We start from the raw sequence: 27,023 nt of genomic DNA, 5'->3' as shown, positions 1-27,023 counted from the left end.
AAATCTTCCAGTGTTTGTCGGCTTCCTACATACTGAGAAGGAGAGTTTACTTTCTTCATTAATTTCTAATAGAATATCCAGAAAAGGAAGTTTTCTATTTTCAACAATTTGCACAGCACCATAAAGTGAATTCTATGGTGCTGTGCAAATTGTTGAGATAATCTTTGAAATTGATAAGTTCATCTGTTGTTCCATTGAATATGAAGAAAATATCGTCCACATAGTGTAGTCATATTTTTGGTTTTTCATGGTAATTCTTAACAGCATTGATTTCAAATTTTCACATAAATAGGTTTGCTGCCGGTTATAATGATGAACCCAAGGCCAGTCCTTCTTTTTGTTCCCAGATTCTGTCTTAATAGATGAAAAAAGTATTGTTTATACAATGTTTAAAGAGATTTAAGATGTCCCGAGGTAAGAGGTCTTCTAGGAGATTCAAAATTTCTTGTCTCGGGACATTTGCAAACAAGCTGATAATGTCTAGACTTGCTAAGATGTCTGTTGGACCAATATGTATATCTTTCACTTTTTCTATGAAATGTTTACTCTTTTTTATGAAGGAAGATGCTTTTCTTATATGTTGTGAAATCATGTTGGTGAGGTATTTTGCCAAGTTGGAAGTCGGTGATTCTCTTCCATTTACTATTGGTCTTAAAGGTATATCTGTCTTATGGATCTTTGGAACACCATACATTCTTGGTAGCAAAGGATGTTTTGATTGCAAGAATTTTTTAAGTTCTTCCGTCCAGAGAGGGACTTTTTTTATTAGATCATTTTTTTTTGTGTGCGTGTCTGCCAAGTTGAGTCTCTGTCTAAGGGTTTGTAGGTGTTTGTATCTTCCAGGAGACATTTCATTTTGTTATCATATTCTTTAGCATTTAAAATGACAGTTGAATTGCCTTTATCCGCTTTGATTATGACAATATTTTTGTCATCCTTTAACTTTTTAAGGCAAGCGTATTCATTGTAAGGTCGGTTCCCACGAGGTAATCTCTGCTGTGTTCTCCAGTAGAATTCTAATTCCTTTATCTATTTGTGCTATGATATCAATTTTTAGTAGGAAATATGAGGTCAAGGCGAAGTTAAGAACATTAAGTAAAAGGTTATTCTCCTCTTTTGTTAGGACTCTCGAAGAAAGGTTAATAACTAGTTTTGAATGATGTAGTTGTTTTTTATGTATTTCCTTCTTCTGAAGGAGTATGCTGAATTTATGAATTAATGTATGTTTATTCTGTTCTGAGATCGCTATTGCTTTGTTGAATGTAACACTATGCATGGCTGAGGAGCAAAAAGACGTATAATAAAAAAGAGAACAAAAAACAGGTCTTGCTTTCCATACCACTTCCACTGGGCATGATGTACTCTGGCAAAAAATGACGATGTCATACATAGAAAACAACAGTTATATAAGAAAATTTAAAGAAACTGCTAATATGCTGAAAAACCCAACCCAATGCAATAAAAATCAAGGTGTAATTCTCCATCAAGTGTGGTCAGCTCTAATTAAAAATCTACCTCAATCTTAGCTCGGACCGTATGAACGAGAACAAGATCACGTGACATCGTCCAGTATTGTTCAACTTCAGTAACATTTTATATGCTAGAAGTATAAGAAACAAGGCGGATGAAATGGTTGCACTAATTGCGTCTGTTCACCCAAAGATTGTCGGAATAAGTGATACATGATTAGATGAGGACGACAACCTGACAGGAATAGAGATGGAAGGGTATGATATGTTTCGTGAGGATAGAAAGGATAGAAATCTAAATATAATTTAGAAACACATATTGCATTTATTGACTTTGAAAAAGCATTTGACAAAGTTAAAAGAAACATATTATTTAACATATTAAAAGTAACACAAATACCAAATAATATCCTAAAAGCTATCACAAGTATATAAGAAAATAATCAAATACAAATAAGATTAAATCACGAGCTATCATATACAAGAGAGATAAACCAAGGGGTCCGACAGGGATGTCCCCTCTCAGCAACTCTTTTTAATATCTACTTAAATGAAATAATAATAAAATGGAGTAAAAATTTACATCAAGGAATTAAACTTTCACCTACAGTTCACTTAAACACTCTCCTCTTTGCAGACGACCAAATAATAATTACAAATTCTGAAGATAACTAACAGAAAGCTATTTTAAATCTAAATGAGATATCCAAAGATTATGGTATGATAATATCAATGGAAAAATCAAAAACTATGGCCTTTAAAGGACAAGATCCAGCAAGAACTAAAATAGTAATAGATAACAAGATCTTAGAACAGGTGAATTCATTTAACTACCTAGGATGTATGATCACATATGAAAATGAAAAAGATATAAACGAAAAATTGCAAATTATTTAAAAATAACAGGTGTAATTATCTCTATATTTAAACCAAACCTAGTTCAAAAACAACCAGGCTAAAAGTATACAATACATTAGCCTTACTGGTCTTAATGTATGGAAGCAAAATCTGGACAATAAAACAAAAAGACAAACAAAGATTAACAACAGCAGAAATGAAGTTTATGAGAAAAGAGAAAAACTGCAAAGTATACCCTATTTGATCACAAAAGAAATGAAGATATTATGAAAGAATTAAACCAAGAACCAGTAATAGAAAAAATTAAAAAATATAAACATAAATGGATGGAACACGTTCAAAGAATGAAAACAGAAAGATTACCAAAACAAGCCTTAAAGTACAAGCCATTAGGAAAAAGAAAACCAGGACGTAATCTTAAACGATTCAACAATGAATTCTAAGGCTGGAACATGCCATGCTAGGCCTAAATCCTTGATGTGTATGATGATGATGGATAGAAAGGGTAAAAAGGGAGGGGAAGTGCTATTGATGATAGTGAAAGAGTTATGCCCATACACGGTAGAGTTGCAAGAGGAAAATAGGGCCAGTGTTTCTGAGGCAGTATGGTGTGAGATAGGGGTGAATAGAATCAAATTCTTAGTGGGATGTTGTTATAGACCAGGTAATGTGGATGGTGGTGATAGTGAAATGTATAGCCAAATAAGCCAAACAAATAAGAAAAGTATGTCCATTATGGGTGATTTTAATTATGGCAATATAGACTGGAATGAAGAGATAGCAACTGGAATTAAAGAAAATGAGTCAGTTTCTTGAGTTTTTGAGGGATAACAATCTCAGATAGTATGTAACAGAGGGCACACGAGGATTAAGGGTCTTGGATTTGGTCATCTCATCAGAGGATGTAATTATAAATGAGGTGTCAAATTATCCACCAGTTGGTGAAAGTGACCATGAGGTGATTACCTGGGTGGTTGCCAGCAGTCCAAGAACCCATGTGAAAAAAGGATATATGTGGAACTACAAGGGAGTTAATTATGAAGAGCTCAGGAGACAGCTTGCGGGTGTAGCATGGAATGAAGAGTTAGCTGGAAAAGAAATCAATGCAGCTTGGGGGATTTTCAAAAACTACAGGGTGTTCGGGATAAATTTGACAGTTTCGTAAGGAAAAAGAAAATCTTCTTTGTATCTATTAAATTTAATGAATTGACAAAAAAACATTACAGGCAGAGTTAATTACAATACTATCAACAAGATTTACTCAAAATAACCACCATTAGCATCGATCACAGCTTCAATTCTGCTTCGGAACCTCGAACAAGCTGATGCTACAGTCTCCCTGGGAAGGGCCGCAAAAACTGTTTTAATTTTATCCATTAACTGGGCTTTTGTATTACTGGAAGTGCGATTGGTGTCTTTTTCAACTGCGCCCCATACAAAATAATCCATGGGGTTAAGGTCTGGGGAGTTTGGAGGCCAAACATTTGGACTGGTGAAGTCGTAGAAATTTTCAGACAACCATTTTTGACTTTTCCCAGAGGTGTGGCAAGGGGCCGAATCCTGCTGCCATACATACGGCCTACCATTGCCTACTCTTGTTATCCAGGGCTTGACTACAGTTAGCAACTCCACGAACAAAGCCCGAATTCCAATGCCAGGGTTCTTCAACACCTGTTCCTGCAGATTTGCGAGGAATTCTGCTGTACGAACGCAATCAGATCGTCTGCTAGGGATCTTTCTTCTTGCTACATCCTCGTAGTAACCATTGCAAGTTTCTAGTTCATGCCTGATTGTTTTTACTGTATTCAGGGAGCATTGGGCAGCAGTCGTAATATCCTTATTTTGATGGCGGGCACGAATCATCATGATACAAGTTATTCTCTTCCATGATTCAGGTGGGTTCCAGCTATCCATCCTTTCTGACATCTTGTATGTGAATGAAGAAGGGTCCAAACTTTTAAATGAAGAGAAGTGTGTGTTAATACATGTAACTTACGGAAAAATATAATTAATTATAAATATGTCAAATTTATCCCGAACACCCTGTATTTAGTAGATGCAATGGCTAAATGTATTCCAAGGGTGAGGAGGTTAAATAAGGTAGGCGTGAGATGGATGAATAAAGAGATTAAGCATGCGATACAGAGAAAAAGGGCATTGTGGAGGCAGCATAAGAGAAGTGAAAGTAACCAATTTCATGAGGTCTACACGGTGATCAGCACACATATTTGTAAATTTAGGGACACAAAAAACACACGTGCTGAACAGATTATTTTATTGATTACTAATAAAATAAAACTTGACGTTTCAACCCCTGTATCGAGGTCATCATTGGATGACCTCGATACAGGGGTCGAAATTCTGTATACACTTGTATTCTTCCATCATTGGAAGAATACAAGTGTATACGGAACAAGCTACATGCTCATGCTCTGTATACCGATAAATTACATCTATGTAGTTAGTTAATCCTTTTCCCTAGTCTGACCTCTAGTGATAAAATAAATAAATAAATAAATAAAAATAAAATAAATAAAAATAAATAAAATTTAAAAAAAAATTAATATATATATATATATATATATAAAATAAAAACAAATAAATAAATAAACAAATACAACTGCAATAAACTGCTAAAGTCCTCATGTATTAATATTCTTCTGGATAGTTCAGATTGTTATATGATTTCTTTCAATTGCTGTTGAATGTTCCTAACACGTCACCAGGTTGTCTTCTTGTAGTGGGATTTTTCTATGGCTAGTTTAGGTTGTTATACAGGTTGTAGATGGGTCCTCCACATTCTTGAAATGGTTAGGCCATCATTTATGTTGAGATTTGAGCTGTGTTTGAGCATTTCACACGACTCTTTAAATTTTCTCTCAAACCAGGTTTTGGTGCAGTGTAGGGACTTGGTATTTTTCCAATCAATTCTGTGGTATGTTTGGAGTGCGCAGTCAGAAAGGCCGGTTTTACCCAAATGGAGGTATTTAATGTGTCGTTTGTGTTCGTCTTGTCTGATTGGGATAGTTCACCCTGTTTCCCCTATGTATGGTATGCTGCATGTGCATTGTATTTTGTATACCCCTGGGTGGGCTAGGTGTGGAAGAGGATCTTTAGAAGAACTGCATAGGTGTCTTAACTTATTTGGGGGTTTAAAGGTGGTTTTAATGTTTGTATTTGGGAAGTGTTCTGTCTATTTTTTGAGAAATGCCTCTAACATAAGGAATGACAATAGCATTCTTGAAATCTTTTTTGTTCTTACTGGTATCTTTATGGAGGATCTTGTGAATAGTTTTTTTACTGTAACCATTTTTTATAAATGTTTGGTTGATGATCTTGTATTCATGGTTTGCAGCCTGTTCATTAGAACAAATAGTGAGGGCTGTGTGTTTAAGGGTGCTTATGACACCTAGTTTTTGTGTTGGTGATGGTAAGAATTTTTGTGTATGTATTGGCCTGTGTGTGTGTGTGTGTGTGTGTGTGTAGGTTTGAGGTAAACTGAGAAGGAGAGACAGCCAGAGGGAGGCCTTTTGTGACAAGTATGTCTAGGAAAGGAAGAGAGTTGTTTTTTTCCATTTAAATGGTGGATTGGATAAGTTTGTGTTGCTTGTTTAGGTGGCTGAGGAAAGTATTTAGAGCTTCGTGGCCGTGGGGCCAAATTGCGAAAATATAGTCGATGTATCTGAGCCAAATTTTGGGCTTTAGACATGCTGTCCCTAGAGCAGGTTGCTCAAAGTTTTCCATATAAAAGTTACCTATTGGGGGAGAAAGTGGTGAGCCCATGGCTGTGCCTTCTTTTTGAAGGTAAAAATTGTTTAGCCACACGAAATATCCGGAGCAGAGTACGTGAAGAAAGAGGGCCGTGATGCCATGTGGAAATATGTTCTGTAGGAGCAAGATTGTGTCATTGATTTGGAACACTGGTGAGAAGGGAAGTTATGTCAAACTCACTAATAAATCTTGGTCGTTGAGCATAATTTTTTTAATTTTATCAATGAAACGTTGTGTATTTTTTTATGTAGGAAGGGGATTGACCTACCAATTTCTTGAGTGTGGCAGCTAATTTTTTGGCTAAGTGATAATTTGGGCTGTCAATTCCTTCAACAATCGGATGAAGTGGTGTGCCTGGTTTGTGTATTTTTTGGCAGGCCATAAATTCTTGGTGCACGAGCATACTGAGGTATTAATTTTTTTATTGTTTCTTCGGGCCATGTGTGGACGGATTTGATTAATTCAGTTGTTTTCTTTTTTGTAATGTTTTGTGGGGTTGTAGTTTACCATTTGGTAGGTGTTGTGGTCCGATATTAAATGGTTCATTTTTTCAATCTATGTTGCACGGTCTAAAAGGACAGCGGCAAGGCCTTTTACCTGCATTTGTGATTATAATGTTCTAGCCCTTAAATCCTTATTTTTTTAAGGATTTAAGGGCTAGATTTTTGGTTTTGTTTAAGTCGGTGCTTAGCTTTTTGTTTGAATTTAGTATACACGATGTTTCCGTTCGTATTTTATCAGCCAAAATGGTAGGGAGGGATCTTAAACCTCAATCGATATGATACACGATATGAAGTTTGTTTACTGACCTCAGAGCAATTGCATAGTTTAAACCTTTCTTTAGCAGCGAGAGTTCACCTTGGGTGAGATTGTTGTTTGATTGGTTGATAAGATAACCAAGCAGTGATCAGATGGTGATTGGTTGCTCCTAACATTGTTTGTGGGCGATTGGCTGCTCCTTATGATGTCGGTTTGTGATTGGCTGTTCCTTTCATAGTGGCATCTTGATGGTCTTGTGCTTTTCTGTTGTTGTAGGGCTTGAAATTTCATTACTAATTTTTCTTTGATTTTCAGTAATGAGTGCTTGGCCGAGTCGTCAGTGATCCTGTCTAGAATCTCAAAAATTTCTGGAATAACATAGTCAGATAACTCAAATTTAAGTTGTAGAACTTTAGCTTTGGTGGATGCTAGATTTTTACGTGCCTCATGGATTTGTTCTTGTAACAAGGCTTTTTCCAACCGGGCATAAATATGGAGCGCTTTGGCTGATTTAAACTTCTTCTTTAGTTTAATGCAGTTGGGTAATACGTTGCTGTCTCTACATCGTTTTAAAAAGGCTAGTTGATTCGTTAACAAGGAAACATGTATCTTTAGCTAACCATAGAGGCTGCACTGCTTGTGGGTCACATCTCCATGGATTATGATGATTCTTTCTTTTAAGGTTACACGGTGATCAGCACTCATATTTGTAAATTTAGGGACACAAAAACACACATGTTGAACAGATTATTTTATTAATTACTAATAAAATAAAACTTGATGTTTCGACCCCTGTATCGAGGTCATCATTGGAAGAATACAAGTGTATACGGAACAAGCTACATGCTCATGTCCTGTATACTGGTAAACTACATCTACAAACTACATTTTGGTAAAACCGGCCTTTCTGACCACACACTCCAAACATACCACAGAATTGATTGGAAAAATACCAAGTCCCTACACTGCACCAAAACCTGGTTTGAGAGAAAATTTAAAGAGTCATGTGAAATACTCAAACAACCCAAATCTCAACAAAAATGATGGCCTAACCATTTCAAGTATCTGGAGGACCCATCTACAACCTGTATAGCAACCAAAACTAGCCATAGAAAAATCCCACTACAAGAAGACAACCTGGTGAAGTGTTTGTAACATTCAACAGCAAGTGAAAAAAATCATACTATAACAATCAGAACTATCCAGAAAAATATTAATACATGAGGACTTTTAGCAGTTTATTGTAGTTGTATTTATTTATTTATTATTTTTATTTTATATATATATATATATATATATATATTATTATTTATTTTTAAATTTTATTTATTTTTTTTTTATCACTAGAGGTCAGGCTAGGGAAAAGGATTAACTAACTACGTAGATGTAGTCTACCAGTATACAGGGCATGAGCATGTAGCTTGTTCCGTAATTCTTCCGATGATGACCTCGATACAGGGGTCGAAATGTCAAGTTTTAGTTTATTAGTCTTCTTCCTAACATTGAATTTAGGCCATGTGGCCTGTTCCGGTCTCATGCCATCTCTTTCTTGGTCTTCCAATTCTTCTTTATCCACTTATTTTGTATCTGTATAATATTTTTGTATCTGTATAATATTTTTGTATCTGTATAATATTTTTGGTAGTCTGCTGTTGTCCATTTGATTTAGCGATTTTTGTTTATACTGTCTCATGTAGTAATTAGTTGGTTTTAATTTTAGGGATTGTAAGATTTCTTCATTTGTTTTGTGGTCCCACTTGGTATATCCAGCTGTTTTTCTGAGGAACTTCATTTCTGCTGTTTGAATTTGTTTTTCATCTTTCCTTTTCATGGTCCATGTTTCGCTTCTGTATAGTAGAGATGGTTTTGACAAGACATTATATAGTCTGATTCTAGTGTGTTTTTGTACAGGAATGGCTTAAATATATTATTTATTATGCCATTCATTTGACAAAGTTTGATATTTTAGTGTCTATGTCTTTTTCTTCTTCGTATGATAGATCACATCCCAAGTATCTGAAAGGGTTTACTTGTTCTAGTATTTTATTATCTATCAATATTTTATTTCTTATTGGGTTTTCTCCTTTGAATGCCATTATTTTTGTTTTTTCTTTGGATATTGTCATATTATATTGCTTTGAGACATCATTTAATGATTTTAATGATCGTTGTAAGTCATCTTCTGATGTAGCTAATACTATTTGATCATCTGCAAATAGTAGTACATCTATCTTCATTTGTGGGGTCATTTGTATACCAAATGGGTTATGCTGTTTCCAGATTGTTAATATTTCATTTATATATCTATTGAAAAGCAGAGGGGAGAGGATACATCCTTGTCGTACTCCTCTTGATATATCTTTCCATTCTGAAGTGTGTTCTAATTTAACTGCTATTTTATTTCTTGTATATATTTCTTGAATAGATTGTAAAAGTTGGTTTAGTATGTTTAAATCGGTTAATATTTTAAACAATTTTTGTCTACTAATTTTGTCAAAGGCTTTTTCATAATCAATAAAGGCCACGTGTGTTGCTTTTTGGAATTCTCTTCTCTTTTCTATTAATAATTTTAAAGTAAAAATTGGATCTATGCAGGATCAGCCTTTTCGGAAACCATTTTGTTCTTCTATACTAAAATAATCTGTTCAACACGTGTGTTCTTGTGTCCCTAAATTTACAAATATGAGTGCTAATCAGCAGGTAACCTTAAAAGAAAGAATCATCATAATCCATGGAGATGTGACCCACAAGCAGTGCAGCCTCTACGGTAAGCTAAAGATACGCGTTTCCTTGTTAACGAATCGACTAGCCTATTTAAAACGATGTAGAGACAGCAACGTATTACCCAACTGCATTAAACTAAAGAAGAAGTTTAAATCAGCCAAAGCGCTCCATATTTATGCCCGGTTGGAAAAAGCCTTGTTACGAGAACAAATCCATGAGGCACGTAAAAATCTAGCATCCACCCAAGCCAAAGTTCTACAACTTAAATTTGAGTTATCTGACTATCTTATTCCAGAAATTTTTGAGATTCTAGACAGGATCACTGACGACTCGGCCAAGCATTCATTACTGAAAATCAAAGAAAAATTGGTAATGAAATTTCAAGCCCTACAACAACAGAAAAGCACAAGACCATCAAGATGCCACTATGAAAGGAACAGCCAATCACAAACCGACATCATAAGGAGCATCCAATCGCCCACAAACAATGTTAGGAGCAACCAACCACCATCTGATCACTGCTTGGTTATCAACCAATCAAACAACAATCTCACCCAAGGTGAACTCTCGCTGCTAAAGAAAGGTTTGAACTATGCGACTGCTCCGAGGTCAGTAAACAAACTTGATATCATGTATCATATCAAGAGAGGTTTAAGATCCCTCCCCACCATTTGCTGATAAAATACAAATGGAAACATCATGTATACTAAATACAAACAAAAAGCTAAGCACCAACTTAAACAAAACCAAAAATCTAGCCCTTAATTCCTTAAAAAATAACCAAGACATTATAATCACGAAAGCAGATAAAGGCAATGCCACTGTCCTTTTAGACCGTGCAACATACATTGAAAAAATGAACCATTTAATATTGGACCACAACACCTACCAAATGGTAAACTACAACCCCACAAAACATTACAAAAAAGAAAACAACTGAATTAATCAAATCCGTCCACACACGGTCCAAAGAAACAATAAAAAAATTAATACCTCAGTATGCCCGTGCACCAAGAATTTATGGCCTGCCAAAAATACGCAAACCAGGCACACCACTTCGTCCGATTGTTGAAGGAATTGACAGCCCAAATTATCACTTAGCCAAAAAATTAGCTGTCACACTCAAGGAATTGGTAGGTCAGTCCCCTTCCTACATAAAAAATATACATTTCATTGATAAAATTAAAAACATTACATTCAAGGACCAAGATTTATTAGTGAGTTTGACATAACTTCCCTTCTCACCAGTGTTCCAAATCAATGACACGATCTTGCTCCTACAAAACATATTTCCACATGACATCACGGCCCTCTTTGCCCACGTACTCTGCTCTGGATATTTCGTATGGCAAAACAATTTTTACCTTCAAAAAGAAGGTATAGCCATGGGCTCACCCCTTTCTCCCCAAATAGATAACTTTTATATGGAAGCCTTTGAGCAACATGCTCTAGAGATAGCATGTCTAAAGCCCAAAATTTGGCTCAGATATGTCGACGATATTTTTGCCATTTGGCCCCACGGCTGCGAAGCTCTAAATACTTTCCTTAGCCACCTAAACAAGCAATACTAACTTATCCAATCCACCAATGAAATGGAAAAAAACAACTTTCTTCCTTTCCTACCCACACTTGTCATACGTCTTCCCTCTGGCTGTCTCTCCTTCTCAGTTTACCGCAAACCTACAAACACACAGGCCAATACATACACAAAAATTCTTACCACCACCCAACACAAAAACTAGGTGTCATAAGCACCCTGAAACACAGAGCACTAACTATTTGTTCTAATGAATAGGCTCTAAACCAGGAATACATGATCATCAACCAAACATTTATCAAAAATGGATACAGTAAAAAAACTATTCACCAGATCCTCCATAAAGATACCAGTAAGAACAAAAAAAGATTTCAGGAATGTCATTCCTTATGTTAGAGGCATTTCTGAAAAAATAGACAGAACACTTTGCAAATACAACATTAAAACCACCTTTAAACGCCCAAATAAGTTAAGACACCTACGCAGTTCTTCTAAAGATCCTCTTCCACACCTTGCCCACCGAGGGGTATACAAAATACAATGCACATGCAACATACCATACATAGGGGAAACAGGGCGAACTATCCCAATCAGACAAGATGAACACAAACGACACATTAAATACCTCCATTTTGGTAAAACCGGCCTTTCTGACCACGCATTCCAAACATACCATAGAATTGATTGGAAAAATATAAAGTCCCTACACTGCACCAAAACCTGGTTTGAGAGAAAATTTAAAGAATCGTGAAATGCTCAAACACAACCGAAATCTCAACAAAAATGATGGCCTACCCATTTCAAGAATGTGGAGGACCCATCTACAACCTGTATAACAACCTAAAGTAGCCATAGAAAAATTCCACTACAAGAAGACAACCTGCATTCAACAGCAACTGAAAGAAATCATACAATAACAATCAGAACTATCCAGAAGAATATTAATACATGAGGATTTTAGCAGTTTATTGTAGTTGTATTTATTTATTTATTTATTTTATATATATATATTATTATTATTTTTTTTTTAATTTTATTTATTTAATTTTATTTATTTATTTATTTTTTTTTTTTATCACTACAGGTCAGGCAAGGAAAAAGATTAACTAACTACACAGATGTAGTTTACCGGTATACAGAGCATGAGCATGTAGCTTGTTCCGTATACACTTGTATTCTTCCAATGATGACCTCGAAACGTCAAGTTTTATTTTATTACTAATTAATAAAATAATCTGTTCGACACGTGTGTTTTTGTGTCCCTAAATTTACAAATATGAGTGCTGTTCAGCGTGTAACCTTAAAAGAAAGAATGAATTAAAGTATGTTTCTTCTGTTCTGAGATCGCTAGTTCTTTGTGGAATGTAACACTATCGATGTTATTCCATAGGTTGGATGGAAGAGATGTGGCCAGTTCATTATGAAGAGAAAAAGTGTTATTACTAATTAATGCTAATTCAGCTCAAGTGACTCTAATTCTTTCTCTTAGAAAAGCTAGTTCCATTTTATGATAAATTCTGGTGGCCTTGTTTGTATGGAATATGCGTTTGATTTTGATGAAATTTGGATGACTTCGTTATCTCTGCATCGGATGAGGAAAATTAGACGGTTAATGAAGTTGAGATGTTTAATGCGTAGTTTCTTTAGTTGTATAACTTTATGCCAAAAGCACTCACCGTAAGTTTGTAATTGCATGCGTAGACTTCTGTGGCTAATTGGTTTAAAAGCTATATTTCAGTGATTACACCACATTTTTTATTATTCAGTTATACAAAATACTGAAATAATAGTTCCCGACAAGTTTCGTAAATCGTAGGATTTACATCTGCATGGAGTAAATAGTATAACTTACAGTTTAAACAAGAGAATTAATAAATACAAATCATAACCATCTGGTTATTCATAAACTCAAATAACAGAATGCAGATATATTATTATTATTATTATCATTATCTCTGCATCGGATGAGGAAAATTAGACGGTTAATGAAGTTGAGATGTTTAATGCGTAGTTTCTCTAGTTGTATAACTTTATGCCCAAAGCACTCACCGTAAGTTTGTAATTGCATGCGTAGACGTCTGTGGCTAATTGGTTTAAATGCTATATTTCGGTGATTACACCACATTTTTTGTTATTCAGTTATACAAAATATTGAAATAATAGTTCCCGACAAGTTTCGTAAATCGTAGGATTTACATCTGCATGGAGTAAATAGTATAACTTATAGTTTAAACAAGAGAATTAATAAATACAAATCATAACCATCTGATTATTCATAAACTCAAATAACAGAATGCAGATATATTATTATTATTATTACCCAAGACCTCATGGGAGTCAAAGACTCATCTGGGAGGTCCTTTTATCACACACACATCTCATCATACCATGTCTTAAACATACTCAAATTCCTTGCAGACACCACACTCTCAGGCAAGGCATTCCAATCATTCACAACTTTGCACGGAAAAAACCTTCCTCTCACTCCCCTAATCACACCCTCTTTATACAGTTTCAAGGGATGACCTCTGGTTCTCCCCTGATCTCCCACTATTCTCTGTAGAACTTCTCCCCCATTGATCTTATAACAACCCCTTACGAACTTGTAGGTCTCTATCATATCTCCCCTCTTCCTTCTCTCCAACAGACTCTGAAAATTAAATCTTCTCAATCTTTCCTCATACTCAACATTACAGAGGTCAGAAACTATCTTAGTCAGTCTCCTTTGGACCCTTTCCAACATCTCTTCATCCTTCTGAAAACCCAGTGACCAAATCTGGGCACAACAGTCCATGTGTAGCCTAATCAAAGCCTTATACAATGGAACAAGAATCTCCCTACCTCAGTGTCCTCTGCATCATTCCCAGAAGTCTTTGTGTTGTCTTCACAATTTTGGCGATGTGTCCCCTAAATGTTAGATCCTTATCCAGTATCACCCCCAGATCTCTTATTTCCTCAACCTCCAACAATATATTCTCACCAAGCATAAATTCCACATCCCATCTTTGTTTTCCAAATTTTAAAACCTTACATTTTGCAACATTGAACTCATATCCCCATTTGCTTGCAAAATTACTCAATTTATTCAAGTCTTCTTGCAAGGCCACAACATCTTCACTACTCTTTATGGTTCATCCCAACTTTGCATCATCTGCAAATAACTGAATATCTCCATCAAAATCTTCGCAAATATCATTAACATACAAGTTAAGCAGTAATGGCCCCAAAACAGACCCCTGAGGCATTCCACTAGTAACTTTTGGATATGGCACCCCCATACACAACTTGTTGATACCTATCAGATAGCCAATCTCCAATCCAATTCACTGATCTAATATCCAACCAACCCCATCTGCTCTAGTTTGACTGTCAACTTATCATGAGGTACTCCATCAAAAGCTTTTGTGAAATCCAACGATATTACTGTGTATCCTTCTCCTCTGCCAAGGAAGCAGTCACTTTATTGTAAGTAGATTACAAAAACATGACCTCCATTTAGCAAATCCATGCCGTCCATCAAAGATTATACCATTGTTGTCAACCCAACTCTGGATCCTAGTTCTCACAAGCTTCTCCAACAACTTAACCACAACACCTGACACAGAGATAGGCCTATAGTTCAATGCTTGAGTTCGACACCTCCTTTATGAAGTGGCACAGTCTTGCCCTCCTTCCACTCTTTAGAAACTTCACCAAGTGCAAGACTCATATTAAAAAATATGTCAAGGCAGGTGTCAACTCTCTGGCACGTTCCTTCAGAATACACAATGATATATTATCAAGTCCCACAGCCTTAAAAAAATACATAAAAAACTACTAGATCATTCAAAACTAGTTATTAACCTTTCTTTGAGAGTCTTAACAAAAGAGGAGAATAACCTTTTACTTAAGGGTCTTAACCTCGCCTTGACCTCATATTTCCTACTAAAAATTGATATCATAGCACAAATAGAAAAAGGAATTAGAAATCTACTGGACAACACAGCAGATCTTATCCATATAGAAAGTACAGCTTGCTATTAAAAAGCAGATTACCTCATGGGAACCGACCTTACAACGAATGCACTTGTCTTAAAACGTTAAAGGATGACAAAAATATTGTCATAATCAAAGCGGATAAAGGCAATTCAACTGTCGTTTTAAATGCTACAGAATATGATAACAAAATAAAATGTCTCCTGGAAGATGCAAACACCTACAAACCCTTAGACAGAGACCCGACTTAGCAGACACACACACACACACACACACACACACACACAAAAAAAAAATGATCTAATGAAAAAAGTGCCTCTCTGGACGGAAGAACTTAAAAAATTCTTGCAATCAAAACATCCTTTGCTACCAAGAATGTATGGTGTTCCAAAGATCCATAAGACAGATATACCTTTAAGACCAATAGTAAATGGAAGAGAATCACCGACTTCCAACTTGGCAAAATACCTCACCAACATGATTTCACAACATATAAGAAAAGCATCTTCCTTCATAAAAAAGAGTAAACATTTCATAGAAAAAGTGAAAGATATACATATTGGTCCAACAGACATCTTAGCAAGTCTAGACATTATCAGCTTGTTTACAAATGTCCCGAGACAAGAAATTTTGAATCTCCTAGAAGACCTCTTTCCTCGGGACATCTTAAATCTCTTTAAACATTGTATAAACAATACTTTTTTCACCTATCAAGACAGAATCTGGGAACAAAAAGGACTGGCCATGGGTTCATCATTATCACCGGCAGCAAACCTATTTATGGAAAAATTTGAAAACAATGTTCTTAAGAATTACCATAGAAAACCAAAAATATGGCTACACTACATGGACGATATATTCAATGGAACAACAGATGAACTTATCAACTTCAAAGATTATCTCAACAATTTGCACAGCACCATAAAATTCACTTTAGAACAAGAAAAAAATAGAAAAATTCCTTTTCTGGATATTCTATTAGAAATTAATGAAGAAAGTAAACTCTCCTTCTCAGTATGTAGGAAGCCGACAAACACTGGAAGATTTCTAAATGCAACCTCAAACACCATCCTTCACAAAAAATAAGCTTAATTAAAACTCTTCGAGACAGAGCATACAATATCTCTAGCACACAAGAAAGATGTAATGAAGAACTAAAATACTTAACACAAATCCTCCAACAGAATGGGTATGAAACAAAAACCATCAAGAGAACCCTTAAAATGCCTCCAACTAACAACACAATAAAACAGGATTACAAAAACGCAATCTCGCTTCCTTATATCAAAAATGTTACAGATAAGCTAGCCAAATTAATGAACAAATACAACATAAAAGTAGCCTTCCTTTGTATGGAAAGAATCTCAAGATTCCTACATCCACCAAAACCACCTCATCGTCCTCTTAAAAAACCAGGAATCTACAAAATCCATTACTCTTGCGGGATTTGTTACGTAGGACAGACAGGAAGATCTGGAGAAATACGCACGGCTGAACACCAAAAAGATGTACAATACAAAAGAGAACAAAAAACAGGTCTTGCTTTCCATACCACTTCCATTGGACATGATGTACTCTGGAAAAAAACGACGATGTCATACATAGAAAACAACAGTTATATAAGAAAATTTAAAGAAGCTGCTAATATGCTGAAAAACCCAACCCAATGCAATAAAAATCAAGGTTTAATTCTCCTTCAAGTGTGGTCAGCTCTAATTAAAAATCTACCCCAGTCTGAGTTCGGACTGTGTGAACGAGAACAAGATCACGTGACATCGTCCAGTATTGTTCAACGTCAATGTTTTATATCTGCATTCTGTTATTTCAGTTTATGAATAGCCAGATGGTTATGATATGTGTTTATTAATTCTCTTGTTTAAACTTTAAGTTATACTATTTACCCCCTGAAGATGTAAATCCTACTATTTACGAAACTTGTTGGGAACTATTATTTCAGTATTTTGTATAACTAAATAATAAAAAATGTGGTGTAATCACCAAAATATAGCTTTTGAACCAATTAGCCAGAGAAGTCTATTCTTGCAAAGTAATTAATGTTATTTTGCAAGAAAATCATTTGCAAATTGCACCTTATATAGAAAAAATGCTCAATTATAATAAATTTTATTATAACTGAATAAAATTCGAAAGTAAAATAAAATTCAAAATTAGGTATATTTTTATAATATTAATAAAAAAAAAACTTACTACATTATTTGTTATTAATGATGCGCTGCACTTTACTGTCCTATGTCTAATTACAAAAACTTTCAACTGATACCTTTTTGATTAGTGATACAATACAGAACGTACACTGTAACAAGAGAATATAGAATAAATTTAAAAACTGCAGCAGATTTTCTTATATATGTTTAGAGCAAATGTGAGTTTGAACATGATTAAACAAATTGAAACGCACATCGTCCTGTAAACAGCAAACTCACGCAAGTTCAAGTTTTTACTTGTTTATATTAAATTTCTTGTCAGAACTAGGATCAGAATAAAATAAGGTCTTAAGGAATAATAACAAATAAGTGATTATAAATAATTTGTTTAAGACAAAGCTATAAAATATAATTAAAAGTTTTTAAAAAAATTTTAATTTATTTTGATATAATTAATGAAAAATATTTTTTAAGTATTTCCTCCTCGTCTGAAATCTTTGGCGCCTTTACTGTCCTGGCACCTGTGTGCATCGAACACATCACCCATATTGCCGGCGCACCTGGACTATTTTAGTTCTTGCTAGATCTTGTCCTTTAAAGGCCATAGGATTTGATTTTTCCATTGATATTATCATACCATAATCTTTGGATATCTCATTTAGATTTAAAATAGCTTTCTGTAAGTTATCTTCAGAATTTGTAATTATTATTTGGTCGTCGGTAAAGAGGAGAGTGTTTAAGTTGAGTGTAGGAGAAAGTTTAATTCCTTGATGTAAATTTTTATTCCATTTTATTATTATTTCATTTAAGTAAATATTAAAAAGAGTTGCTGAGAGAGGACATGCCTGTTGGACCCCTTGGTTTATCTCTCTCCTATATGATAGCTCATGATTTAATCTAATTTGCATTTGATTATATTCATATATACTTGTGATAGCTTTTAGGATATTATTTGATATTTGTCTTTCTTTTAATATGTTAAATAATATGTTTCTTTTAACTTTGTCAAATAGTTTTTCAAAATCAATAAATGCAATATGCGTTTCTAAATTATATTCTCTTCTTTTCTCTATTATTAATTTTAGGCAAAAGGCTGGGTCTATACATGATCGTCCTTTTCTAAATCCATTCTGTACCTCTAGAATAAAATTTTCGGAATATTTCATTAGTTTGTTATTTAAGATTCTGTTATATATTTTGTAACATGAATTTAGTATACTTATACCTGTATAGTTTTTAGGATCATCTCTATTACCTTTCTGAAAGATAGGAATCACAATTGCTTTTTTCCTTTCTATTGGGGGGATACCAGTTGAGTAAATTTTATTTAAAATTTATTCAACTGGTTACACACAATTATCAAGTGCTGAAAAGGAACTTACCTAGTTTCACAGGAGATTCTTGTGTTGAGAGTATTAAAGGAAGCAATTTTTCTGGAAGAGGTACTACAAATGCTCCATTAGATACCGAACATTTATCTGAAACTGTTGTGGATATAGGAACAGTAGTAGATGTAGGCTCTTTTGATTTCTCAGGTATCCGATTACTCTTTTCATTTAAATGTAAACCTGATGAATATACTAATGGCCGTTTCCTAGGTCTTCCAGGCCCCCTCTTAGGGATTTTAGTGACCGATAACACAGAAGTACTGCAAGCGTGATTTTCTGAGTTGGTCTGTTTTCTCTCTTCCATTCTATGTAGGTTGCCTTCAAGCTCTTTATATAATTCAGAGCATTTACTTTTCCTAAGAGGATTCTGTCCTTGGGATTTACTATCTAAGGTGTGCAAAGTTTTGTGGTATGCATTATCATCTGGTAGCTTTGAATGACAGTTATTCTCATCACTGTTATTTGTAAGTAATTTGTTTACCTCACTCAGAAGGAAATTAACAGTTTCCTTTACATCCAGCTCTCTCTCGTTCTTCAAATGGACAAAATCTTGTCTTTTATCTGCATTACCAGAACTGCCAGGAGTTCTTAGTGATGACGATATAAAGTTGCATGGATCTTGCATCTCAATGCCTAAGGGAGAAAAAAAGCATTAGCTGTCTTGTGAATTATGAATTACAAAATATAAGTTATATTATACTATGACAGATTATGTATATTTTTGCCCAGTATTATGGAAAGCCTCATTCTTCAGATCGATTATGATCATTTCTGAAATCACATTGGCAGAACCTCAAGGACCACTGGAGAAAGCAGAACTGTGACTTCCATTTATGATTATACAGGTAGTCATGTAGGTTTCCAGTGGGTTGGATAGTATATTCAAGTTTGCAAGAAATTAAGTTATCGTTTTCATCCATATTTGAATGCAAGCAAACTTCTATGACACTTTTTGTTAAAATAGTCATAATTTACAATTATGAATCTTTTTACAATTGTTCTCTATTCTCATATATATCATTAGAATATAGTATATCAATAATATCCATTATTGATATACTATGGTAAACATGAAATGCAAAGCATTTAAAATTGATGTACTTATTTTTAATCTTCTTTATTGTAATATAAAATTGTTAAGTGTTGAGATATCTGCTGTAGTTTGTGAAGACATTCTGTTTATGTTAACAATGTGTCAGCCATTATATATAACTTCTCACTTGCCATTACATGGAATATGCATGCTTGCCGAGGAGACTGATGGGTGATTGACAACTGATAGAGAGAACATTCAGAATCAGGGGAACTAGAAAAACAAGTAGAGAGAGAATGGAAGTTTAAGAATGCAGATCAGAGAATTTTGTTTTAGGAAGTTTTAAGTAAACTTGACAGTCGTAAAATATATTAATAGTGGATTCCAAAAAGGGAATTGTAACAAGGTGAATCCTTTGACTGGAAGGGTGAGACTATCAATAAATGAATAGCAAAAATAATTCTTTGCTATTCATTAAAACATCTATAAAACATTTCATTTATAAAACATCTGCTTAATAACAGATGTTTTATTTCAATGTTCGAAGAAATGCTAAATGAAAAGTTCCACCTTCTGTCTCAAGGACACCAGTGATATTGATTTATTGGAACAAGTGATGTAATTAAAGGAATATGAAACTGCAAAGTGGCTTTAGTGAAGAGATCTACTTTCATACAGTGTTTCTAAATTTTTAAAGTAAACTGTTTTTCTCTGGTAATGAATTTATGATTTGCACGTCTTGCAATAAAACTGCCTGAGGTAAGAATATTTATAATCCAGTGAAACAGTGAGGATGGATGTAACAATTTATGCTAAATAAGGAAATACTGTGTAGTCCTAGGGAAGTTAATAGAAGTTTTATATTTTGAAAATAAAGGCCTAATAAAGAACTGATTCTAAGGAACATTTATTATTTGTAGGAATTCATTGTGGAAAAAAACAAAATGTTCAGACTAATAGACTGATTTATGTGAAACAAACTATTAATAGAATGAATCAGAAGCAGAGAGAGAGAGAGAGCGAGAGAGGGGGAAAAATTGATTCTCTAAGATAAAGGAGATCTCTAAAATATCTTTTTTATTTTAGAAGGCTTTGAATCAAAATAGTTTTATAGTTATTACTTTCATTAAATGTATGTATTTTTTATTTGGTCTTGGGTCAATAATTTTCCAGATTCTAAAAAAAAAATAGTTAAAAATCATTTCACCAATTGGAATTGAACCCTTGTTGTGTAAATACTTAGCAGTTGGAGTAAAACTCTCTTTAGAGATGACAGCAAAATGATAAATATTAACAATGGTGCAGTCAACTAACAGGATTGGTTGCGATTTGACTTTATCTTAGAATCCCCAAAGTGTAATTTTGACTGAAGTGAAATGGACACACGAAACAGTAATTCTTGTAGTGAAGTTTCTTTAGTTAAAGATGAGGAATTTTTAGTTATTTAATCCAAACTTTGTAATAGCTTCATTCTCAGGTGATAGTCATGAAAATATAGAAAGATTTTTTAAATATGCAGTAAATATTAGAATAGTCCATTCCTCTTAACTGAAAAATCAAATGAAAGCCTAAGGTTTGTTTTAGACTTGAGAGCATTCAATGAGGTTACAAAGCTCATTGATTTTCCTCTATGTAAGATAGAGGAATTACTGATGTTTGGAAGGAACACAATATTTAAAAAAAAAACTGGATTTAAATTCTGGTTACTTTCAGATCCTTTGAAGAAAGAAGATAGAAAATACTTTGCATATACTACTAGATGGCAAAAATATTAGTTATGTAGCAGGAAGTTTTTCCACTTGGTTAGACTATAAATTAAAGATACCAAGAAATTATATACTTGGTTTAATCCTTAATCCCAGTGTAAGCAAATAAAGTTTGTGCCTGAAATATAATAAGTACTAGGACAACTCATATATCGAAGCTAATGACTTCACATCACTTGCCTTAGTATCACATAATCCAAAACACATATCCTTATGGGTATGTATAATGCTATGCGTTATGGGAAGGGTCGCTACCCAGACCGGTTTCGACCTTTATTTAGACTTCTGCATTACTTCAACCTTAGTAACACATCTGGGTCTGGCTCCCACTGACGAGACCTCAATAAAGGTCGAAACCAGCCTGGGTAGTGACCCTTCCCATAATGCATAACATTATACATTGCATTTTGGGGATTATTAAGGCAAGTGATGTGAAGTCATTAGCTTCGATATACGAGTTGCCTAGTCCTGATTATATTTTGGATGCAAACTTTGTCAGCTTACACTTGGATAAAGGATTAAACCAAGTATATAATTTCTTGGTATCTTTAATTTATATCAGCTATGTAGATTACCACAATGTGCAAGAAATTCTGCCAAGTCATTCAGTCATTAATGAATTCTATCTTATTACATGTGTTGTGAAATGGAACCATCTGTTTTCATGATGATCTTCTAATTTATTCAAAGGATCTAGATAGCTATTGTAAAATCATGTTGAATGTTTTAAAGAGATTAGATGAAGCAAATCTATCTTTAAATATCAATTTTTATTAAAAGAAGTTGAGTATTTAGATCACAAAATCAGCAACAAAGGAATTATGCCAACTCGGTCAAATGTAGAAGCATATTATCAGCCAAACCTCCAAGAACAGTTAGGCAAGTTCGTAGATTCATTGGCATGTTAAATTTCTATAGAAAATTTATTCCTAACTGTTTGCAGCTATTGACCCCATAGTGCACTTGAGAAGAAAAAAGTGTTAGATTCAGTTGGGATAAAGCTAAAAGCTAAACAAGAAGCATTTGTCAAACTAAAACTGGCATTAACTAAAGCTCCAGTTCTTATTTATCCTAAATTTGGTAAAATTTTTTATCTTTCTGCTGATGTTTCAAATGATTGCATTGCTGCTGTATTAGAACAGAAAGAGGGAGAAGATTTTAAGCCAGTAGCTTAAGCCAGTAGGAAATTATCAGTCCAGAATTGAACTATTCAACCTTAGAGAAGGAAGTATTAGCAATAATATTTCCTTTGAGAAAATTTAGATACTTGTTGGAAGTTTATTTTCCACTTGGTTAGACTATAATAAATTTAGTTTAATTCTTTATCCAAGTGTTTGCAAACAAATTCTATGCCTGAAGTATCTTCAGGACTGAGGCAACTCGTAGTAAAGGTGGACCAAGCTCTCATCACTCCTTGTCTCAGTATCTCCCATAATCCAAAGCACATCTCCTTGAATGTATAATGCTATGCATTAAGGGAAGGACCACTACCCAGACCAGTTTCGACCTTTATTGAGGTCTCGTCAGTGGCAGTCAGACCCAGAAGTGGTCATACTAAGGCAGAAGCAATGGAGAGGTCATATTTACTTATACGAGTTGCCAAAAGGTGGTGGACCACCTTATTATTAAATTACTATGGATTTAGAGCAAGATGTTGGAAGTTTATTTTCCACTTGGTTAGACTATAATAAATTTAGTTTAATCCTTTATCCAAGTATTTGCGCCTGAAGTATCTTCAGGACTGAGGCAACTCATAGTAAAGGTGGACCAAGCTCTCATCACTCCTTGTCTCAGTATCTCCCATAATGCACTGCTTATATCAGTAGGAAATTATCAGGTCCAGTTGAACTATTCAACCTTAGAGAAGGAAGTACTAGCAATAATTATACATGTCCACAAGGGGATGTGTTTTGCATTATGGGAGATACTGAGACAAGGAGTGATGAGTGCTGTCCACCTTTACTATGAGTTGCCTCAGTTCTGAAGATACTTCAGGTGCAAACTTTGTTTGCAAACACTTGGATAAAGGATTAAAGTAAATTTATTATTAGATACTTGTTGTTAGGACAACCTATTAAAATAAGATCTGATGACCAGCCTTTGTCATTCCTAAATACCATGAAGGATAAAACTCAATGTATAATTAGGTGGGCACTGGAACTGCAGGAATATAGCATTCATATGGCTTATATTCCAGGAAGAAGAAATGTAGTAGCAGATTACTTATCTAGATCTCTAGGATCTGATGATGATAAATCATCTGGGGATAACCATTTGAATCAAGATGCAGAGGAGTAAGGAACCTAGTTCACAAATCTAGGAAAAGGATGAGATTGTTCAAGCTCAAAAAGATGATCCTGGTTACATTTTTAAACCTGGAAAACTTATATTTAAAGAAAGATGGATTACTCCTATCTAGAAAAATGGAAGAAGCAAGGTTGAAAGCAGTGGCGGACCATGAAGCTTTAAGTGAGGGTGCTGCCTATACAAAATAATTTTTAAAAAAATATTTTTTTCCTAATTAGTAACCAATTTATTAATAAATAAATCTTTCTTTATTAATAAATTGGTTACTAATTAGGAAAAAAATAATGTTTTTAAAAGTATTTTGTATAGGCAGCACCCCCACTTAAAGCTTCATGGGCTGCCACTGGTTGAAAGTGAAAATAGTGGCATGAACTCAAATGATTCCTTGGATTATGTACACTTTCCATGATTCTCTCTTGGCAGGACACCAAGGATTTTCTAGAACTGGGGAAAGAATAAAGAATCGGTACATCTGGGAAAGGTATGAAGAGTGACATATACATATGTTAAATCATGCCATAAGTGCCAATTAAGATCCACTTTCAGGGGGAAAGCTTCACTACAAACATTTCCAATCCCAACAAAACCTTTGCAGGATGTTACTATTGATGTAATAGGAGTCCACTGCCAACTACTAAAAAAAGGTAATAAATATATTCTAGTAGCCATAAATGTTCTAACTAGATTTCCTGAAGCAGTTTCAATGAAAGTTCAAAGGGCAAATTTTCTGGTCATATTCATAACTGTCAGATTTTAGAAAAAACAAAGTATACTAGAATATTAATTAAAAACTTTAATTAATACTTCCTATATTTCTGTAATGTTACATTACCATCTTCAGAGATCACAAAATTACGATATATGCAGACAGGTACTAATACTAAGCAAATGTGGCTGAAGAAAGTAACTGAAGTCAGTCATGAAGGTGTCCCCCAGTGGGCTAAACTGGTTGTATTGGCTTCATTTTGGAGACTTAATGGATTGTATACAGCACTCAGAAAGGATTAAAACAATTTAATACTTCCTATATTTCGTCTCAGTCACTGAGATCTTCAAGGATTACAAAAAAAACTAATGTAACATATACACAAATAACACACAATACTAAGCCAACCATGGGGGTAACTCTAAAGTCCTATCTAGGTGGAGCACCCTCTATAGGTGGTTGTAGGTGGGATCTCAGATGATAAGTGTTTCCCAAATCTTAAGAAGCTTAATGCAATTGTATTAGTTTAGATTTGGTTAGTTTCTGAGAGCTGCTGAAGATTCTAAAAATAGTCTCTATTTTTTGAATTTGCTATGGTAGAGCATGGTGGTTTTTCCCCCATGAGATCCTGTGGGTTGTATCCAAGACATGGCCAGCTAGGCCTGGCTGACCCTAGTCATGGTTGTAGATGTATGACTTGTGTTCCTCTAGGCAGATGGTTGCTGATCTGCGTGTCTGTCCAAAGTATGCCAACTTACAGGAACAAGGTACTTTATAAACTCTAGGCTGAGAGAGAGAGAGGAGGGAGCTGATCTTTTGTAGAACAGATAAGAGCAGCAAGTTTGGGGTGGAGCTTAAATGCTGTGTGTAGGTTGTACTATTTTTAAAATCTTGGCTATTTTTTCCGATGTACCACAGATGTAGGGTATAGTAGGTATGGCATTGGGTTGTATTTGCTGTTGGGCTGATGTTCTTAGAATGCAGGCTTCCCAAATTTGTTGAGGTTTGGGAAGTTTTTCAGAGCTGAGGCTGATTCCAGGAATAATCTCTCATATTTATACTTGCTGCAGTGTAGTACATCAGCCCAACAGCAAATACAACCCAATGCCATACATACTATACCCTACATCGGATCATATTTTGTGGTGGTTGTCCAAAGCATGGTCGGCAAGTCCTGAGTGGCTGTATTGGTGAAAGTGGATGTAGTCGTTGTGTTCAGATATCCTGATATTGGATGTCCTGCCTGTTTTGCCAGAGTAGGACAGTTTGCAACTGTAAGGGACCTGATATACTCCAAGTAGGTCTAGGGAAAGTGGCTGGTCTTTGGTGGAGAGGATAAGAGATGCCAATTTATTATGTGGCTAGTAACTAGTTGTAAGGCCATATTTTCTTAGGATTTTTTTTACTTTTTCAGATGTACTCCAGATATATGGAATGGTGATAGATTTAGAGTAATCTCTGATATGAAGGGGGAGTGGATGGGAAAGTTGTGGTTAACTGGTTTTAATATATTTTGAGGATTGTAGCCATTGGCTAATTAGGTGTTAAAAATATGGTTAAGTTCAGTAGTTAATGCATTGTTATCTGAACCGATTAATTTTGCACTGTTATATAGGGTTTTTATAATCCCATACTGTTGGGAGGTGATTGCTTGTGATTGTATCAACCTATATGTGTAGGTCTTCTGTAAACCGAGAAAGCCAGGGATCCATCAGACCGGCATGTAATCAGAGTGTCTAGTAAAGCGAGATTTTCATTGTTTTCCTTTTCAAGGTAAACCTGTGGTTTAACCTAGGGTGTTGATTGTTTAAGTGCGTTAAGAAGTTGTGGAGTGTTTCCAAGATATGCTCGACCCCACATAAACTCACTGGTTTATGTGGGGCCGAGTTTAAGGCTTATTCTTCAAAGGTCTCAATGAAGAAGCTGGCCAGTGCTAGAGAGAGTGGAGAACCCATGGCTGTCTCCTCTATTTGTTTGTAGAATTTTTCCTTGCCAAAAGAAATAGCCTGAGTAGTTCATTGTGAACTGAAATAGGGCTGAGATATCAAGAGGAAATTTGTAATCAGAGTGTCTAGGAAAGGGAGATTTTTATTGTTTTCCTTTTCAAGGTAAACTGGATCCTGGGGTGTTGATTGTGAATAAGGAGGAGACATAACGGTCAGTTTGATGTCTACTTAATTATTAATTCACTTAAGGAATTCACAACGTACAATAGAATATAAATTAAATTAAACTTTACTATATATTTCTAATATTTCAGCGTCATGTTGCCATTTTCAAGGAACTTACAATAAAGACCCATGCACAGAGGCACTAAATGAGGACAAGGCAGGAAGCTATCATTTCTCCTAAAAGTCCTGACTGTGCCCCCTAGCAGGCTGTGCAGGTATTCTTGGCCGTTGGGTTGAAGGTATCATGATGTATGTCTCCCAAATTTGGGGCAGTCTCGTGCAACCAAATTTGTTGAGGTTTGGCATGTTTCTTAGGGAAACATGCCAAATTGTGTATCCAGAGAATGGTCTGCAAGACCAGAATGGCTATACTGGTGAAAACGGATGTACTCCT

At 34.8% G+C, this 27,023-nt stretch overlaps 1 protein-coding gene across 4 annotated transcripts in view; it reads right to left on the bottom strand.

Annotated features, from left to right (window-relative positions):
- LOC150102833 (uncharacterized) overlaps positions 1-27,023 on the bottom strand; it is a 630,466-nt gene that overhangs the window by 299,839 nt on the left and 303,604 nt on the right. For 3 of the 4 annotated variants that reach the window (XM_090398795.1, XM_090398796.1, XM_090398797.1), the window contains one exon: positions 18,641-19,279. In XM_090398795.1, the coding sequence (XP_090254921.1) occupies positions 18,641-19,279 (639 nt within the window). The remainder of the gene's footprint in view (positions 1-18,640; positions 19,280-27,023) is intronic. The other variant, XM_090398798.1, reaches the window with a different exon arrangement.

Source organism: Typopeltis vanoorti, chromosome 10 (assembly GCF_054136105.1).
Source record: "Typopeltis vanoorti isolate ZY-2024b chromosome 10, IOZ_Tvanoo_1.0, whole genome shotgun sequence".
NCBI classification, from domain to species: domain Eukaryota; kingdom Metazoa; phylum Arthropoda; class Arachnida; order Uropygi; family Thelyphonidae; genus Typopeltis; species Typopeltis vanoorti.
Note: the sequence above shows the minus strand (reverse complement) of the source record. Positions and strands in the feature narration are given on the sequence as shown.